The sequence below is a fragment of the Pollachius pollachius genome (assembly GCF_949987615.1).
Source record: "Pollachius pollachius genome assembly, chromosome: 19".
Classification (NCBI taxonomy): domain Eukaryota; kingdom Metazoa; phylum Chordata; class Actinopteri; order Gadiformes; family Gadidae; genus Pollachius; species Pollachius pollachius.
In genome coordinates this window covers 10,602,968-10,623,523 of record NC_136952.1, presented here as the reverse complement: position 1 = coordinate 10,623,523, position 20,556 = coordinate 10,602,968, and the positions used below count along the sequence as shown (strand labels likewise).

The 20,556-nt window shown below is 42.5% G+C and overlaps 2 protein-coding genes across 2 annotated transcripts in view; both read left to right on the top strand.

Annotated features, from left to right (window-relative positions):
* The window catches only part of stxbp4 (syntaxin binding protein 4), a gene marked incomplete at its 3' end in the record, with an annotated part of 42,050 nt that extends 29,661 nt beyond the window's left edge, over positions 1–12,389 (top strand). The window contains exons 20-22 of the mRNA XM_079756748.1: positions 3,397–3,533; positions 10,951–11,008; positions 12,224–12,389. Of these exons, the coding sequence (XP_079612874.1) occupies positions 3,397–3,533; positions 10,951–11,008; positions 12,224–12,389 (361 nt within the window). The remainder of the gene's footprint in view (positions 1–3,396; positions 3,534–10,950; positions 11,009–12,223) is intronic.
* Positions 12,390–17,292: 4,903 nt separating this feature from the next.
* Positions 17,293–20,556, top strand: part of hlfb (HLF transcription factor, PAR bZIP family member b) — a 16,088-nt gene continuing 12,824 nt past the window's right edge. The window contains exons 1-2 of the mRNA XM_079756916.1: positions 17,293–17,697; positions 20,086–20,478. Coding sequence (XP_079613042.1) covers positions 17,589–17,697; positions 20,086–20,478 — 502 coding nt within the window. The 5' untranslated portion in view covers positions 17,293–17,588. The remainder of the gene's footprint in view (positions 17,698–20,085; positions 20,479–20,556) is intronic.

The following is a 20,556-nucleotide window of genomic DNA, read 5'->3' as shown; positions in this document are numbered from 1 at the left end:
CCCAGATCACAGACAACGGACACTTGTTTTTCTTTTGTTTATTGAACTTGTAAAACAATAAATTTAAAATAAATACATTTTCTGTCAGACACAGAAAGATGGGGGGGGTGGGAGAGATAGAGGAAGAAACCCTGTCAACCCTGTATTATTTAAAGAAAATAATGGCCTCGTAATTGGTTTTGGATTGACGTCCGAATGACAAGCGTTTAGCCCTGTTGCTATGAGCAACCAGCTGCCGTGTGGCTAACAAGAACCAGAGTGATTCTTACGACATGACTCCCTAAGAGTATCATTATCCCTTCCACTATTTGCTGGGGTCAGCTCCCGGAAAGTAGTCTCTCTCTGTCTCTGTCTCTCTCCCTCCCTCCCATTCTGTATGCTGCCAATATCCTCGCGCAAGAGGCCAAATCAATGACGTTAGAGGGCTCAATAATTAAATAGTAAATAATTACAGTAAAACCGACAATTTACTGTATACACATTAAATAAGTGTTATGTATGTTCCTTCCTTATGAGCGTCTACAACATTCCTCACGAGTGTTTATGTCCATTCCTAACAAGCATGTATCTACATTCCTAACGAGCGTGTATTTACATTCCTAACGAGCGTGTATCTACATTCCTAACAAATGTGTGTAAGCATCCTTAATGAGTGTATGCATGAAGCCAACACCTGTGTGCCATGTGAGTGTTCATACGAGCGGAGTAGAGGGGTCTTATTAGGCTGCTTCCCATTAACCTCGGACGTCTTATGTCTGAGCTAGGAATGACTGGTCCACCGCGTTCCAGTACAACAAGCCGGAAATCCAAGAAGCCATTTATTATTAGCGATACCAGTTGAAGCCAGGTTAGCCATTGTCAGCAATAGCAGTTTATAAGTCGCTGAGTGGTATTTTGCGAACACAAATACTGAAGCAACATGTCCACAGATGCAAGTTGGACAGTACTGTGTGTGTATTCGATTAATAAAACACAAATAAGAAAGAATTGCTAATAACTTGTATATTACTACATCTTTCCCAACTGTTGATGTGCAGAGAAGCCATATTGTATTCTGAGGTTTTTCTTACTTTCCCCGTTAGACCAAAGGCGGGGGGTACCAGTCGAAATTTCGGACAGGGAACTCAAAAAGACCCTATCATCCCACCATCACGCCCCCTCCCAGCATGCCCTAGAAGGCCTTTTCCAAGAACTGGTGGTGGTCGTGGTGGCGGTGATTATTAAACCCAACAGCCGTAACCCTGGCCCTCATTACCACACACAGGAACAAAGCTTTTGTTTTGATGACACGATCATCAGTCATGCTCTAGCTGACATGAGGGATCTTTATCTATGTGATCAGTCCAACTCCACCACCACCACAGAAAAGGACTTATTTTGCGGAACAGTGTGTGAAAAAGTTTGAAATGTGTTTAAACGGTTGCATGCAGAGAACGCTACTTTGTTGGCAGATTAGAAAGAGCAGCAAGATTCTGTTTTGTCTCCTGGTGCGCGACACAGTTCCTTTGAAGACCGCAGAGTTTTCATCGGGCCAAGGCAGCGATTGCCACTTAAAATTACATCTGCCATCGAGGCTGAAATTTGGCCTCAACGTAATTGTTAGGTCACCTGTGTTGAACCAACTCCCCCCCCCCCAATCCTCATCAGCATCCCCCTCTACTTAACCTCTATGGGTCATTGGGACATCTGTATGCTGCTCACGTAACATCCACCCTCGAGTGGCCCCTTCCCTCTCACCTGCTGACCTCACTGTGTTTCTAGGGCACTCGGGGAAAAAAACACAGAAATTGAGGCAATCACTATGCCTTTGTCAATGGATATATTGCCTTCTTCACCCAATTCACTCGCTTGTAATGATTTTGATTATTGGGTAGAGCCTTAGAGTGTGTGTGTGTCCGCGTGTGTGTGCGTCATTATAGATTTTGATGGTACAATTATAATCTCGGGATTCAAGATTATTAGGCATTAATTTAACTACTCTGGGTGTAAACAATCACTTGAACAGTTTTTAATTACAGGTTTTAGCTTTTCTTCGAAAGTTTCTTACGAAACAGAAATAATACAATAATTACCAAATAATGCCTTATATTCAAATTTATAAAAAGCGAGAGGCCAAACATCTGGCAATCGATAAAGATACATTTAAATGTTTTGAAGGAAATTTAACACAGACCACACACTAACCGATTCCAATTCCCCAACAACCAAGTCCCGATTCGTCAAGCCAAAACTCTCGCAGACATTAATTGCAATCTCGCAATCAAAGACTTTTCTTTAGCGTAAACATGGCGGACATCCGTAATAACGATGGATGTAGTCATGGAGACGGTGTGAAAATGGACGGTACATGTAACAGCGGGACTTGTACTCCGCTATCTCCTAAAGATTTTTCCACAATGGCTTCTGTTGTCTTTACTGGTCAGTGTGGCTCACGATCTTCTTTCCCACATGACCATCCATACACTGCATACAACAGCGTTTGAATGTCCTCCGGGTTCCCCACACACTTCAGGATATCGGAGTGTAAATATTGAAAACTTTTAATATTTGCGATTTCGAAATGGTGCAGCCTTGGTTAGGTTTGGGGAAGTAAAATCAAATCTTAACATACCCCACACCAAAAGGTGTGGGGTAAACGAATGCCTCAATTTTAATGCATAAGATGTTTCTCAAAAACTGGCACCAGTAGAAAGAAATTTCTCAAACATCATGATAAACGTAAACAGAAACATGCCATATTTTGTTTTTCAGCCCAATGCTATGCTAAGACTCAATTCACAACTGAGGATTACATAATGATATTTCCATGTTATTTTGTCGTTTGGCACATTATTGTAAGTGAGTTTACTCCCTAGTTGCACAATGAAATCCTGGCCAGAGGTATGCCAGTTAACTGCCAGGACCCGAATCTAGCGCTGCGTTTTTTTTATCCATGTCCTCCTGAGCAATCTTATTTATCCCCTCTTTCAAGACATTTCATAATTTCTTTTTTTTAACAGATTTCTACTGAGGAGGGGTCAAGAATCGGTCGAACAACAACTTACCTGAGACACATCGGGAGACTGTGTTACAGAAATAACAGTTTTGTGGAAATTGCTGGCAGTTCTGTAGCAGAAAAACGGCTTTCGCAATAACATTTTCCCAAGTGGTTTAGGAAGCACTTTGTTATAAGAAAACACTCAGACACCAGTCATTTGTTGAATGTAAAAGTTTCCTTTAAATGTTACGTTTTCAAGTGCTTTGCCGTCGACAGCGAGGCACATGCATCGACAGGCGAATGGCTAATGGGGACAGTTCATCACAGGCCGCACACAGAACACATGAACCCTCCCCATCCCTCCTATCAGTCCTCCCTCAACCAAAATGCCCCATTTGCCCGTGTCTCTTGTCCCCCAGCTCTGGAGAGGCGAAGGTGGGCCCCGTGGCCCAGGCCCCCGCCCCGCGCCACAAGAAGGGCTCCTGGACGGTGGCCACGCTCTCTCAAGAAGCCAAGGACCTCACCCGGACCGTCAGAGCCATCCTGGAGGTGGACTGTAAGTGACCCCCCATCCCCCAAACACACTCCTCATCAGTCACCGGCCTCCACGCCTGCATGTGTGCAAAAACCGCCCCTGACCGCCCGCCCGCCCCCCCCTATCTTGGTCCTGCACGGTCCACGTCTTCTCCCCCGTAGCCTTCATCTCCTCCTCCTCCTCCTCCTGGCCTGCATGATTGTGTCCAGTGGAGTTCTAGGGCAGAAGACTCAAAAAGTCTGGAGAACGTTCTTGTTCTGCTCACCGGTTGCTCAGAGCTTCTGTCGGTTCTCTCTCCTCGTTTCCAGCTCTCACCTTCTAGAGGAGGCCATCGCCAATGACGACGAGAATCTAGATACCCCAAGACGCTCCACGCCTTTAGCAGAAACCATGCAACGGCCAAAATAAAAAAAACAATCAGTTGGTCAAATTTTTCCATTTTTTATGCACGTGTTTTTTTTCTCCTGCTGTCGAGCAAATGCCTGGTGATGACGGATCCGCATGGCCGAAGGCACGGTGACTGCATTCAAACCTCAACCCTCCCTGTTCCCCCTGTGTTAACGCCTGAACCTGTCTACGTTGTCCTCCAACACCGACACCAGCTTGGTTTTACCCTGACCGCTTCATGACTATCGGGCACGAGCAATCGCCGCAGATGTTGATGTTAATGTTTTATGTCATGTTACACATACTTTTGTTATTTTATATTTTAGTTCGGATACGCAAAATGTCTGCTGTCTTGGTATGAGTTAATGTCGTTCTACGAGTTAACACTGACAAGGGTAGGGCAAGGGTTGCACATTCATCAAATTGTTACAGGTAACATTGTTTTAAGACATTACACTTCAAAAAGTAATTACAACTTATTTCTATCATTTCGAAGACTATCTTGAAGCATTAATATCTGTATTGCTTTTAGCAAAAGTAACTTAGACAACATTGACACAAATGTTAAAGACAATGTAAACATTGTCTTAAACATCTGTGTCATCTGACCTTGTATTAGTAATTATTACAAATATATCACAGTAACTACATGAAATTGAAGGACCAATAACTCTTCATTATAGTTACAGAGCACCTGGTCATCATCAAATTCATTCGTTTTTCTATTTCTGTGTGTGTGAGTGAGAGAGAGAGAGAGAGAGAGTAACACGAAAGCCTATATCTGTGCATTTAGCCTAGCCAGCTAATTCATGCTATTAGAAACAGCATGCATAATTTAACACATTGCAGCTAATAACAATCATGTTTACATGTTGTCGTCCGAGAATGTGAGAAAACAATTTAAATCTAAAGCACGTATAGGATGGTGTTGGACACACATGTATATGGGGATTCAACCATGATGTCTTGGCACTAATGAGACAAATCAATCAGTCAATTGAAAGCCATACGCAGCTGGGCTTTAATGAAGTATGTCATGATACGTTTGAAAAACATGTGTATACTTTAAAACAATATGTTATCTGTTATTAGCTTGTCTGTGAAATGTCTGATTTGTACTGTTGATATTATGAACACAATGCAACTTAAAGGCTTACTGAAATGTACCTGAAATACCACGTTCTTTTCAATTATCGGTTATAACATGTATATATGGGGAGGGTGTAGCACAGAGGTTAGGGTGATGTTCAACTGTCAGCTGAAAGGTTCTGGGTTCGATCCCCAAGTGTCCACAGTCTTCCTGTAGGAATTCATGAGCAATATGTCAGATATTGACCTAACTAATGTCCTTCATCTGGATTCATTGTACAACACTCTGGATAAACGCTTTCCCTTCATGACAAAATCGCAAATAGATATTTTAGTGTCTCCTGGTTCATGTCGGGATTTCAAAACCTGCTTCATGGATGATTTCAGGGCTTCTTCGTTGATTGTGTTTCTTTGTTGTCATTTCCTGAGCATAACGAGAGTAAATAACTCCCTGGTGAGCCTCTGGTCTTATTTCTTCATAACAAGCAGATTCACATGAACTCTGACCCAGGGCCACAACCCCCCCAGGAGGTAATGTGACTGCCAGGCTTAACTTTTGAACCCTCTGACACACTTAGTGGTTTGTCTTAGGACCTAATGGTAAAGGTAGCATCGCACATGCATCACACTGGTTAGCAGCAAGCTAAGGATAGCGCCAGGTTGACAAAAAGAGTCTTGTACGAAGCGGGGGAAATAAGATAAAGCCTTGCTACATCTGTGTTCTTTTCCCTGTTAAAACATGATTATATGGATTTCTTGTTCCAAATATGATATGAAATTTTGTGTTTTGGGGGATTTGGTGCTCTAGTCTAGAGCCTCAAACAAAATTCTTCCAGTTTTGTCATGTCTGTGATCACTATTGACTGCACACAATACATTTAGATAATAAAGAAACACCACATAAGATTTAGAATAGATGTAGAACAAAATATGTCTAAGCTTGCACAGTCACATATAGATTATGCAAAGGTGTGAGAGCCTTCTTTCGACGCGTACAGCACGCCTGATGCTTTATTTCATCAAAAGATCTGAGAAGAAAAAGTTGAAAGTGCAGTGAAAGTGGCTCAAGATAAGTGTACATGATGAGGAACAGACTGATTTTCTGTTATTGGTTTGAGGTTATTAGGAGAGAGGGAGGAAGAAAGAGAGCATGGGGACAATGAGCAGCCAGGAGTGACGTGATAGAAGAAGTAGGTCAATCAAATTCTGAATTAAAACCCTGGTGTGAGTGTGTTTGTGCGCGCGGCAGTGTTGCTTGGATACACCCCTAGCTATTAACCATATCGATTATAAACAAGCTCTCTTTCATGTTGTTCAATTCACATACAGTAATGCACAGCTGTCAAAAGATGAGAAAGAAACGGTTACTCCAAAGGTGGTGGATTTATTTAAACTTGCCATTGTCTTTTGAATGCATAAAAAGCACATCTTATTTAAAATATTCTTTCTAATCGAACAAAAATCTAATAAAACCCTTTTATGATGTGGTTCAGAAAACAAACACCATCTATCCGTCGAATTGTAATGCCTTATGTCAATTGCAAAAACGTATCTGAAAATGCACTGCATATTTATTTTATTAGCAAAGGAGCTGCAGTTTATTCTAAACCAGGCGTGTCCTTTTTTATATCAGTGTTGCTACCAAGACAGCTGCGTTTTTACTGGTCGTGCATGATGTGTAAGGTGATCACAGAGTGGACTCTTTCCCTGTGGCGAGTTCTATAACGAGTGACCCCACCCGCTAGATGTAAACGTCGCAAATAAAGATCTTCCTCCAAAGTCTTTTGTAAGAGTTTGATGTCTCACCCTGATAGAGTCCACCAGAAACAGGACTCTGCTTGTTTGTTGTTTATGGAAGAGTGATTTGCGTCCCATGCTGGAACACAATACGTCACACAATACGTTTTTCGATCTTTGTAATCTTTGTTTAATCCTGAGCATTAATTTTGCATCATATTAATAAAAGGACCACAAATGTATTCGAACGTCAAAAAAACGAAAAACACTAGCCAGTTCAAAATAATGCTTGTGGCCGCTACATAGGCGGGCTTGTTAAGTAATCATGGTTAAGCAAGTCTGGTAATCATGGTTCGTTCAAGGGGCTCTTATCAGGGGGCAGCATCAGCTTCATTTCGTATGATGAGCAGAGGCTAGAGCGCATCCTTCTCCAGTTCTTCCGTAAGGGCAGCTTTAACGAGTCAACGACAACGTGGATCACACTCAATTAATAACGTATAGTAAAGATTACACAATGGTACCAAAATAAATACAGCTTGGTATGTAATTGTATGTTTCATAAGTACGTTTGTCACCGAACTAGTTGTGTAATGGCTGAGCCAGAGTGTTAGATATTACTCTCTATATCTCTCTATGGCTCTGGGCTGAGCCAAAAAGCCACGGAGACACATGCATAGCCTACATACATGCATGCATACACACACAGTAGACATTTGTGTACACTATCACAGGTTAGTTTGGTCGGATAAATTGCCATGGTTACTTAGCGGAGATTCCCTTTAGCTTGTTTGATGGAATACCCCGTATTAGGTCTGCAACTAAGTAACGATTGTTATCAGTCGATTATTATAAAGATTATTTTTTATTATAATTATTAATAAATCATTTTGTCAATAAAATGGCATAGTTACCAGAGTCCAAAGTTATTGCTTAAATGTGCTTTCTTTGTCTCACAAGCAGCGAAGAAAAACAAAACTATTCCTTAAATGCAACAATAAAGTTATGTTATGTGGCATTTCTTCATTTAAATATCTTAAAACGACTTTGAAGTTGCAAAGTTGTGTACTTAACCAAATCCGTAGTTTTATTTATGGTAAACCGTGTGTTTGATTTTGTAGCCTGTTAATGGCTTCATATTCCCTTAGGAAACTGTTATCCATCAGAGACCAATTTTATTGATACAATATTTCAATATCAATATAACTTACTGCTATACTGTTTTTATGAGAAGTGGCTCATGCCAGCCACCAAGCTAATGTGCACGATAACATAACATTACAACAACGTTCAACATGCTCATAAAGTTATTGGATTGTTTCGACCAATGATAATAGCGAATAGCTACCTCAACATTTGCTACATAATGTTTTCTACAGTTGTATGGGTAGTTGACTCATCTAATAGTATGTTAGCAAGTAAAGTTACCTACCCTAACACTTATTAGCGATATCATTAGAATGAAATGACACAACTGAATAAATGTAACCTAAATCCAATACCTCGTCCCTGAGCATGATTTCTGCCTGAGTCGTGTCTGATCGATTTTCAACGATAATGGGGACCAACTCAACAACAACAACACATTCCACGCTACTTCAGTGTCATCAAACTTATTTTGTTATGGTTTCGATTGAAAGAACCCTAGTACAGATGGAGAAATTATACCTCCAAGCAGAAAATGTTTTTTATGTCTCATGATTAGATTTGATAATATTTCTTACATTACACACACACACACACACACACGCACACACACAGACACACACACACACACACACACACAAACAGACACACACAAAAAAATATAAACACAAACACAATCAGGCACTTTAAAACGTTTGAAAGAAACTAACAAACCCTGCCAGGTGTATTAATAAGCTGAGATTTTTATTAGTTAGTTTTTATTGATTTATTATTTAATGGTGTAAGAAAGAACAAGAGGCTGCTTAGTCATTCTGCTGCAGAAATTTGTATGAAATGAAACTTTTTCACAGACCTTGGATACTGTTACCTAGGCAACAGCCAGGGATCATTTAGGGATATATTCTATACAGGTGTTACCTGCACAATTTATTTTCAATTTGGATATGACAATCATTTAAAAGATAAGATAAGTTAACTTCATTAACGGCAGATGGGAAATTTGGGTAATAATGAGATGAAGTGAAGTGATAATAATTATATATAATTACATATATAAATTATGCGTCAATTAATATCATTATTATTATCTACTAAATAAAGATCTAGGCAATCCAGGTACAGAAAAAGTGTGTGTATGTGTTTATGTCTGTTTCTGTGTTTTTACATCTGCGAGGTTGTGTGTGGATGAATTTGTGTGTGGTGCATCTGTGTGTATATACAGATCTGTGTGTGTGCATGCATTTGTCTGTGTCTATGTTTGTACATCTGTGAGGGTGTGCTTGAGTGTGTGAGTGAATATGTGTGTGGTGCATGTGTGTGTGTGTGTGTGTGTTGGGTGTGTGTGTGTGTATGTTTGTGGTGTCAGTAAACATGAGACGAGGACAGATGCACTCCCTCATGTTTTCAGCAAGTGTGTCTGACTGTACCTTGGATCATTTATCAATGTGTGTGCGTGTGTGTGTGTGTGTGTGTGTGTGTGTGTGTGTGTGTGTGTGTGTGTGTGTGGTGTATACCCTGCCTGCCATGTGAGGTCAGGGTGAGTTTGCATGTGTGTGTGTGTGTGTGTGTGTGCGTGCATGCCCTCCCTGCCATGTGAGATCATGGTGTGTGTGTGAGTGTGCTCAGGATCAGTTGGCCATGGCAGTGCATGTGAGGAGCAGAGAGGGGAAACCGAGCTGTCTGAATGGTGATGGTTAGTAGGTTATACACACATACACACACACTGGGCTTGAGGCTGAGACGTGCACATGACAAACGACACATGAAACATAAACACACACACAAACACATATATCTCTCTCTCCCTTTCCGTTAATATATATTTGTGTATGTGTGTACACTTATCTGCGCCTCTGTTTGTGTTTGTGTGTGTTTGTTTGTTTGTGTGTGTGTGTGTATGCTTGTGTGTGTGTGTGTGTGTGTATGTGTGTATGTGTGTGTGTGTGTGTGTGTGTGTGTGTGTGTGTGTGTGTGTGTGTGTGTGTGCTGTCGGCAGGAACAAAGGCCTGATTGAGTCCCACTGGGTCACGTGGCCCACCAATCGCTCCCCCACCCCCTCGCTAGATCCACAGCTGATACTCAGGGACATACCAAGTCCTTTAGTGGGGGATATCCAGTGTCCTAATAGGAGGGTGTGTGGTTGCCTCTTCAGGGTATTGTAGGGTAAACCCCCGGCTACCTGAGTATGAATGACAAGGTCAGAGTTTCTTTGTAGACGGGGGGGAAAAAACCACCTCAGAGACTAACGAAACTGTACCGTCTGGCTGTCTAAGTGTGTGTATGCAGGGATGTGTGTGTGTGTGTGTGGGGATGTGTGTGTGTGTGTGCAGGGATGTGTATCTGTTAGGGTTTGTCGGTGTGCTTCGGTGTGTGGGTTGAAGTATCATCTTGTTCACACTACCAGTATACGTTTTTCTTTTCTTTTACTCAGTTCAAAAACCATAGCGTTCTTCAAGACCCCATCAGGATGGTTATGTATAATGAGTCATGGAAAAAATGTGTCTCAGTCTATTGCATCAACTACTTCAGCTGTATGTCCTGAGACGGACAAACTAAGTGGCCTGATATTTTCCTCACAATGTCCCCACTACTCTAGATTTTGTGTGTGTGTAATTCCGGTTCTCGTTTTACCCCTGAAAGCCTTTGGGAAGCCATCCGAAACGCTGTCTCTTTTTGTTCCGCCTATAAGTGGGCCGATAGCAGTGTCCTATCACCTGCTGCTGTGGAGCAGTGTTCTTGGATTATTTTTGACATATACTTGTTGAGTGGTGGAAAGGTACACTACAAATCAGTGACAGCAAAACAAGAGGCTTTAGACATGGGTGGGGCAGGTCTGATGGGTAAGCGGGATCCTTCCTTGGTTAGAGAGGGATGTTACATCAGAGAAGTGGCGTGTCCTGTGATGTCTTGGCGGCTGCCAAAGGCATTTCTAACAAAATACGCGCTTATCATTGCTCTTAAGTCTCACCTGCAGCCCTTTTAGACAAGGGCCAAAAATACGAAATAGAAATCTGTGATTCCAGCCCCTTTAACTTTGTGGTCCACTCACCATGTTTCAAGCATCTCTGTATTTCACCCACAGGTCTACCTTATGGCTGGGATGAGGCCTACACGGCAGAGGGAGTCAAGTACTTCATCAAGTAAGATAAATCAGAACCTACAAAGAGGTACAAACGACCCTGGAGAGAAGTTCTCCATCTTCTTCTCTCTGCTGACAGGAGGTCGGAGGACGGACTGGCCCACGTCCCTGTTGTTGTGATGATGGTGTTGTGTTAGGTGGGAGACGACTCGTGTTTGAAGAGGAAACGGTGCAGCTTCCCTAATCACAGAGCACCAGCGGTTTAGCAAGGACGCGAGACAGGATCGAAGGAGACCGAGGAGAGGCTATCTCAACTCACGCTGAACATTTTGTTTATTCGCTCATCTCATTGGTCGGCTGGCTTCGCTTTAGTTGATTTCCCTCACGAGGGAATTCCTTTCAATGTGGGCCAGCCTCAACCAGGCATTAGTTCTGCTTTGCGGTTACTTAGCTGGTTAATTACTGTAATGTGATGTGAATTAGTTCAATGGTTGGGGAGTGTGTTTATTTGTTTGTCGTTTCACCCTTGATGCAAACCATTAAGCAGTCACATCCACAGTAACCACCTGATGGTTTTTTATTTTTACATCTCATTATTTAAGAATGGACAAGGCTGTAGTGGTGGTTGTAGAGAGCTCTAGGATGTTGTTGTTGCTGCCAGAGGGACATTGTGGGCGGGTCTTCTTTGCTATTCTTTGCTTATGTGATCCGATGAAGAAGACAGCGGACTGGTCATGTGTCATCAGTGTGTCTTACAAGCCGTGGGATTGTGTCGGTTTGGAGTGGGGCAAATCATCTCTCTCTGCACTGATATGGCGCGTGTAATCGAGGAATTGATAAAATAAATATAAATAATTAAGACAAATGGATTGTGCCATTTGGGCACCTACATCTACAGAAATGCATGTAGTAGGGCAAAATGATGTCCATCCCCAAACCATCTCCCCACTATTATTAAAATAATAACATAATGGACTGATTCAACTATCAGCCATCTTTACTATCCCCTTTCTATCATGATCATCTAACATCTAACTCTCTATCCACTCTTTCAGCGCACTATCATCTCAGCATATCATCAAGTGAAACATACTGTTGATTGATCCACCATCTCCAATATCTTGGATCGTAAATAATCAGCTGACCATTCACCAACAGAGTGGCTCCCAAACTCAACAACTCCATCCAGTGTGACTGGTTTTTGCCTTCGGCGAAACGTTCATAAATTTTCTAACTTTTTTTAGTTTTTCCCTCTTTTTCCCTTTTGATCTGATAGTCATGTGACCCAGACCACCTCATGGAGTCCACCCGTGACCCCCGTCTCCCCGAAGCCGCCCCCAGCTCCGGAGCGGGTGACCGAGGGAGGGAGGGGGGAGGAGGAGGGAGAGGAGGAGGAGAAGGAGGAGGAAGAGGAGAAGGGAAAGACCAACACGTCTGTGTAGCTAGAGTCTTTAGCTAGAGTGTTTAAGGTGTAGGCTATTATTAAACATACCAATGTCATGTGTGTCATGCCTTAATATTTAAAGCGTTTCTGTTCTCCAAATCCGGCTTTTCCTTGAACTTCTTTCCTAGAAACCAGATTGGCCTCATTTTAGCAATCAGTGACGTAGTTCATGTTTCTCCTCCAAAGCACTTCCCTATCCAATCAATTATCAAGGCCAATATCCATGGTACCTTGCACAATGCGTCTAAGTGATTTCAAGATGCATGCGCACATCCCCTTTGCAATTCTTCCAAAATACAAAACACGCTGAAATCTCTGTAGAATCTCCTGAAAGACCAGTCCTCAAGGAGAGAGTGTTTGGACGGAAACCCGGGCTGGCTGTCGCACTACAGATGATGGACTGGCCCAACATTTTTTTAATATATACTTCAGAATCAGAATTTTGAAGATGATCTACTAAACTTGGTCGGGCCGATAGGATGCATCGAGTAACTGATTTCTAAATTTGATCCTAACTGACATGTGACTTGATAAATACAAGATCCAGTTTGATATTAGGCTAATGTCTGTCAGCTTAATGGTTTAAATGTGCAGTGTATCCTCAATACCCCAAAATCAGGCCCCCAAATAAAGGCTGAATAAATATTTTTTATCAAGAAATATTTCAGCAGACCAGACGCAAATATTTTTTTTTATCATCAAATCAATAAATACAAATAATAATATGTGACCACACCCCATGATGCGTTGTCATGGTCCAACGCAGGTATAGGCTCGCTTGTACCATCGAGGCCCCAGCGGTCACCTAGCTTCACTTTTGCGTGGATGGTGCACTCACACTTCGTCTCTATATGAATGTATATATTTCTCTAAAGACGTTTTGTTTGATTGTATTTTATGTAACCATGTTGTCGCTTTGTATTTCATATTCTAGCACTTTTCCCCTTCAACTTGAAGCAGCATTCAAACACTTTTGGATCTGCTGCCAGCTAATAAAGATTCCCCCGAAAGGTTAAAAAACATCCTCTCTCTCTCTCCTTTCTTTCCATCTCCGCTTCCTTCATTTCCTTGGTTTTCTGTTTATCCGCCATTGTGGCTCCTGATCTATGAAGCTGATAACAGAAGCCAGAAAAAGCTGGAAGTTGGATAGTCACTCTATCTCCTCCTTTATCTCCAGAGGAGCGCATTCCATAAAGCTTGTTGTATCAAACTTTTATCCTTAAAGGTCCCCCCAGGGCAACAGGGTCCATAGTTTGCTGATACAAATTTAAGCAAACTGATAATGACAGTGATAATGATAAAATAATCTGGTGCTACTCGTGCATCCACGAGAGATGGAAGATGGAAACACAACTCTAAACTTTCATGTAATATTCAACAGTCTTTGCAGCGGGGCATCAACCCAAAGTGATACACATGTCGTCACAAAATGATACCCATTGCTGAGGTTTTAATGGATCAGCTATGTTTACTGCAATAGCCAATACCATATATTTAAAGCATCTGCCAATTGTTAATACTCAAAGTAAAATAAAGTATTACCATAGCTAAGTATTCACTTTACCGGTTCAGTGCATTACATCATTGGAATGATCGATAAAGCTACTTTTCCACTCTCTCTTTCTCTGTGTGTGTGTTAGTTTGCGCAAGCATATATACATGCAATCTTGCGTTTGTGTTTGTGTGTGTTTGTGTTTGTGTGTGTGTCGGGGAGGGGGGGTGGGTTGCTATTGATTATGGCTCTCCAGCAGCAGCAGGTGTGGTTATATAAATATCACCATGACCTGAAACTCCTATCAGGTGACACACACTCATAAACATATAAATGCTGCCCCCCCAGGCACCAACCCTCACACACACACACACACACACACACACACACGCACGCACACGCACACACACACACACACGCACACACACACACACGCGCACGCGCACACGCACACGCACACGCACACACACGCACACGCACACACGCACACACACACACACAAACACACACACACACACACTCACATACACACACACACAAACACACACTCACACAAACACACACACCCACAAACACACATATACACGTATACACACACCCAAACACACACACATTCATGTAAACACACACGTATACACACACACTCACACACACACGCACACATATGCAAATGCACGTACGCAAACACGCACGTACACACAGACACAAACATTGACAAATGCACAAACACGCACGCACACACAAACACACACACGAACACACAAGCACACATGCACACACAAACGCAAACACACACACATGGACCCTACTGTACACACATGCACCTACAAACTTATTAAAACACACAAACATGTACACTCACATTGTACACTACACACACATAACACACACAGACTCACAAACATATATGTACACAAACATTATACTGTACACACAGACACACACACTGAGAGTGAGTGTGTGCGTGTGTTTGTGTGTCGGGTGATACTTCCGTTGAGTATAGTATCACCCACATGTTCACGAGAGACAACAATAGTTTTGAGTCAGTCAAATGATAGTGTTGCTTATTTTTTGAAGTGATGAAACTTTGTTGCCATTCTTCCAGTTTGAGGCCTATGACTTAATTCTTTAGCCTACGCCTTTATACTCCCATGCTGTTTTGATAAACAGACATTGGTCTATTAGTCTGGGATCTCTGAAGGGGGAAGTGAGGTCGTATGAGGGCGCGTCAGGAGCGTGAGCGAGCTAATTCAGGAATGATCTGAATTAGCTCGCTCAGCTTTGCGTGTAAACTGGCTAACCATATTGCATCCCTTGTGAGGCAAAATGCTTACAAATTGATTAGGTGATTGCTCTTCAGTTATGCTGCTTGTGTGCGTGCATGGTGTTGTGCGTGTGTTTGTTCTTGTGTGCATGTGTGTGGGTGTATTTGTGTGTGCGTATAAGCAGAGAAAAATTAAGAAATTATGTTTAGCGAGGAAGGACATACTTCTATTACACGACTGAATTGAATATGAGTCACAGTTGGATTCATTATACTCTAGGTACTCAGTCAGAGCAGAAAAGAATTAAAGACGATTTTTCAAATTAATTTTCACATACACATTTAATTTCCAAATATGATACAGACAAATACTCCTACACATAGGGTACACTTCTAGTGAATGGCAAATGTTCCTGCAAACACCCAACATACGCCATAGACAGCCAAAAGCAGACATTTTTCTCCACGGGGCAATTTGGATTAGGAAGTTTGGCCTATTTGGCTTGAATACGTTAATATGTAAGATTCAGAGCGCTCGGTAGGCTTAATAGTAGCACAACTTGATGCGAGGTTTCGCCCACTCATTGTTAAAACCCGCCACTGGCTCAGCTCTGTCCTACTTTTCCCTCGCTGAGGTCGTCACTACACAGCGCAGCTTTAGCATCCGCTGTTGCCAGGGAAGTTTTAATAAAACAGAGGCTGCAGGGATTAGCGGCGAATCTCCGTTGCGGTATCACTGTATCTGTGTGGTCACGCTGTATTGTTGTTATAATAAGAATAGTGATAATATTTATTCAAATAATGATAATAGACAAATGATCAGCGTGATTTATTGAGCGTGTTTCAAGTAAGTTCTTTCCAGAATAAACAAACATTACACATAAATCATCAGGATACAATGTGAACAACAATAAATGGCATGTGACATGAACTACATCAAGAGGGAGGCTGAAGGGAGCGGAGGGGGGTTCAACTTGTCGGCCAAAACGCTGACGACAGGGCTTCTGTGATATGCATTGATAGGCTGGTTTTATGAAAACGTATGCACATCCCAGCCATACGATCGACACAAGTGACTTTAAGACCACAATTTGAGATTTTTTTTGTAGGCTAATTGGCCGTAGGACGCCTAGGACTACCATTCATGCCCATAACCACTTAAGTTACGTGAAATGATGTCTGACTTCATGCAACATTTGGTTTTCTTGATCCTCTTACTTCGAATTCAACAAGGTGGTACAGGCGTTCCCTTTTTTTTATGATTGACTTGCTGTTCTTCCTACTCAGCGCAAAAGCACATGAGTTGCAATGTGACCAGCAGGCGCAGGACTGGAGCGGGATGGGAGAGAGTGGACGACAGAAAAACGTACGCGCCTCGCAATTGGACGAAAATAGGTCAACCCCGCCCCTTTAAATGACCACCGTTCTGCTCTGCGCTAGGCTGGCTGGGCATGGGGCGGGGCCAAGTCTGTGGAAAGCGTGACAAGCGAAAAAAAATCAGAGCCCTTCCTGGCCCTGCTAACATGATGGTAGACGTTTTCCTCGTCTCATCCAAAGCCCATTTCAAGGAAAAGCCCCCCCCCCCCCTGACATTTACTGATGTTACATTTACGACCGCGCGCTAAGTGAAAGTCTCATCTCCCCCGCCCACCTTCTCCTCACTTAAAATAGGTTTCAGTTAAATCGTCACTGTAAGTCTACCTGCCGTTTGGGACCCATAGTTGTTTCATGAACTCCAAACGCATAATAAGCTGCAAAAAACGTACCTGTAGGCCTATTGTTGTTACCCTTTTTTTCTCTCAATGGTTTCCAGTGTTCACTTATGTTCTCCATCAATGTGTTTCGTTTTAGATAAGGCATGCTTTAATTGGCGCATGGGGAAAAAGAGAGATCAATATTGACATCTGTGTGAAAAAAAAGAGCAATAAATGTATTGGGCGCGTAGTTACTGTATGAGAGTGCAGTGGGCGGTACCTCACGCCCTCATCATTGGCTTGATCATGGTCGGTAACGCCCACTTGACATTCGGCTTCATTGATTGGCCAATTTACGGCGCGAAGCTCCGCCCACTGTACGTCCGGACCCTTGGATCCGAAACGCAACTATACTGTGGCGCTGCTGGCTGGCTCTCATGGTTTGAAGACACTCAACTCAGTTCTCACACATGGAATCGTTGATCGTCTTGTGAAGCCCAGCGCGCGCGTGTGTGTGGAACCGCCGGCTGCTTTGCACGCAAACCAAAACACTTCTTCACATTCGGTCTGTCCATCGCTGACGGGCTTGTGCGTTTGTTACACTTGTGTTCAATAATTTTTTCCCCCAAAATAATACATTTTCCTCCGACTATTTTTCGCATGTGAGATTGTTATTTTCGCCCCGTTCGGAGACAAGGAGGACTATCCAAGGCTTCCATTGAAATATCCACGTTTAAAGAAGCAAAAATGGAGAAAATGTCAAGACATCTCCCCGTGAGTTTTTTACCTTCAGCGACACACGGCGTCCTCAAATCCCTGTTGGAAAACCCGATGAAGCTGCCTCTCCACCATGAAGGTAAACATCCACTAACTCACTGGGCTGCAAAAGTACATTTCATCTATCCAGCGTCTAATTATTATTGTTTGTTCTGTCATTGTATTATTATTTGTGTTGTTGTCATCATTATTACTTTTATGATTTATTGTTCGTATTATTGTTTCTTATTATTACTATTAAAATGACTAATTATACCATCGTCTTGGTTTTGGGTGTTGTTGTCACGAGCTACTTAATCGGTTGATATTCTGCATGCGCAAGTTGCCTGAGCGGATCATGGGGAATTGAATGTCAACAGGCAGGAGTGGAGAAGAATTCCAGTTATGTTGTCTGACCTCCACCCTAACGTTCACTTCTAGGTTGCCAAATGTGAATAGGAACGACTCCCTTTATCTCCACTCATTAGAAACAAACAATAAATCGATCATATGAAAGACAAACAAACAAAACAATGAGGGTAACAAATTGTCATTCAGAAGTCTATTTATATAATTACAATACTCAATGACGCTAATAGGCTTTTGGTGATATATTATATGATATATCATGCATGGTTTCTCTGGTTTAAAATAGTTTTAAAAGACAAATCTGGAGCCGTTCCTTGAGCTTGCCTTGCTCAACTCTTAGCTTTCTTTAGAAGTATTTACTTGTTTTAATAAAAGTACTCAACACAAACCACCTCACCTTGAAACATTTAAGTGAGACTGAACAGATCACAACAAATCACAACACCTTCCCTTCCTCCTGGTGTCTTTATCCCTGTGCTGGTTAATAAGATGATACCTGAACACAGTTTCCACTGTTTCACTCACACCCACTAGCCCTGCTGTATTTTGCTTTCCCCTTCTATAGCTTCCGCTTAACTTTTTCTACTTCCCCTTGCTTATGTGGTGGCTCAGAAGGTTTTATCTATTCTCTGAACGTAAACTGCAAAAAACGCTCACTAGGCCTATAGCCTTGCTGAAGAGCTGTATCAACACCAACCTCCCCTATCCTACACGCCCTACAACAACAAGATGCAACAAGATGCTCAAACCTGTTGCTCAGTTGCACCTCTTGATAATCACTTTCCCATGACACCTTGCTCCTTAATGGTGCTCACGGTAAGATTGGAGATTTGTAAAGAGAGAGAGAGAGAAGAAGAGGGCAAGATTGTTTTACTAAACAACATGAAAAAACTCTCGCTCCCTCTCTTCTCCTTTACTATTTTCCTCTGCCTTTGTGAAGTCTTGCATTCCTGCACCTGTGACTGACCCGCAAGATGGATCCCCTGAAACAAGCAGGGGAAAGAATGCCCTAATGGGTCAGAAATAAGCCGAAAGAGATCTTTGGCTATTACATTTACTGTAATGACACTGTGTCTTTTGAATGCCAACCAACCATCCGTAAACTATTAGTGAGGGCAATGTTCTGCTGGAATATCTGTTCTGGTTGACTGCGCCTGCCTTTGCATGAGACAATTTCGATTTTAGACTGCTCCCGGATAGTTTCTGACCAACCAGGAGGACCTTTCTTCCCTGATTCGTCAGGGGAATCCATCTTGCTTTTCAATCACATAAGCGAACACAGCATTATTGTAACCTTACCATAGGTGCATGTATGCTACACTTCTCAATGGCAGGGACACTGAGAGAGGGAACAGAGTGGGAGGGGATGTTTTCTTGGGTTGTTTATTAAAAAAATCATGTTTTCTTCTTCTTCTCTTTACACTGCTCAAATCCTACCTACAGCATCTTTAATGACATGAATATGTGTTCACTTTCTATCCCCTACCTATTTCTTAACCAGGGGAATTTGTATCACTGTATGACAAAGTTAATTCCCAAATTGCATGAATAATGATCTTGTCATAACCACCACTCAATTTGTATTCTATTATTGGTCCTTGTAGGAATGTGTGGAATGTTGAATGACACTGTGTCGTAAAGGATACACCTTTTGCCTCATCTTAACTTTATCCATGTCATTTATTAACACTATCCTATCCTTATCGTTACCTTATCCTACCCATATATTTTAGCCTATCCATCATTATCTGGTAACACTTTACATAAAACTCCATTAGTAAACCATTAATAAACATTTGTTAATGCAGCATTAGGCGTTATTATATAGCATAAGGGTTGGGCAATGGGTTAGGATTAATATTATTGATATTAGGATTAACCCTAACCCTATTAAATATTGTATTAGTGAATACATTAGTTAACACAAACACCATTAACTACGTTAACATGAACTACATTAACAAACATGAGTAAAGGTTCACTAAACTAACAGTTAACTGCTTACTCAATGTGTATCACGGCATTAACGAATGATAATGAATATTTATGTACTCTTGTTGCCAAGCAGTATCCCTTATCTTAACCCATCCTCATGCATCCTTATCTTAACCCCTCTCAGTGTACAGCAAGGAGCAGGAGAAGGAGAAGAGCCTGGAAGAGGAGAGGAACGCGCCCCAGTCGGCCTTCCTGGGGCCCACCCTGTGGGACAAGACCCTCCCGTACGACGGCAACAACTTCCAGCTGGAGTACATGGACCTGGAGGAGTTCCTGTCGGAGAACGGCATCTCCTCCAGCCCCGCCCAGAACCCCCTCCGCCACCACCCCCACCACCACGAGCATCACCCGTCACAGGCCCCGCCCCATCGCCAGCCGGCCATCCAGATGACCCCCGCGGCCCCGGTCACACCGTCGCCCTCGGTGATGGACCTCAGCCCCCACGCGGTGGTCACCGTCCCCCACCCGTCCGCCATGGTGTCGCCCACCTGCATGCACAGCACTCCCGTCAGGGCAGGTAGGGCACACACACACACACACACACACACACACACACACACACACACACACACACACACACACACACACACACACA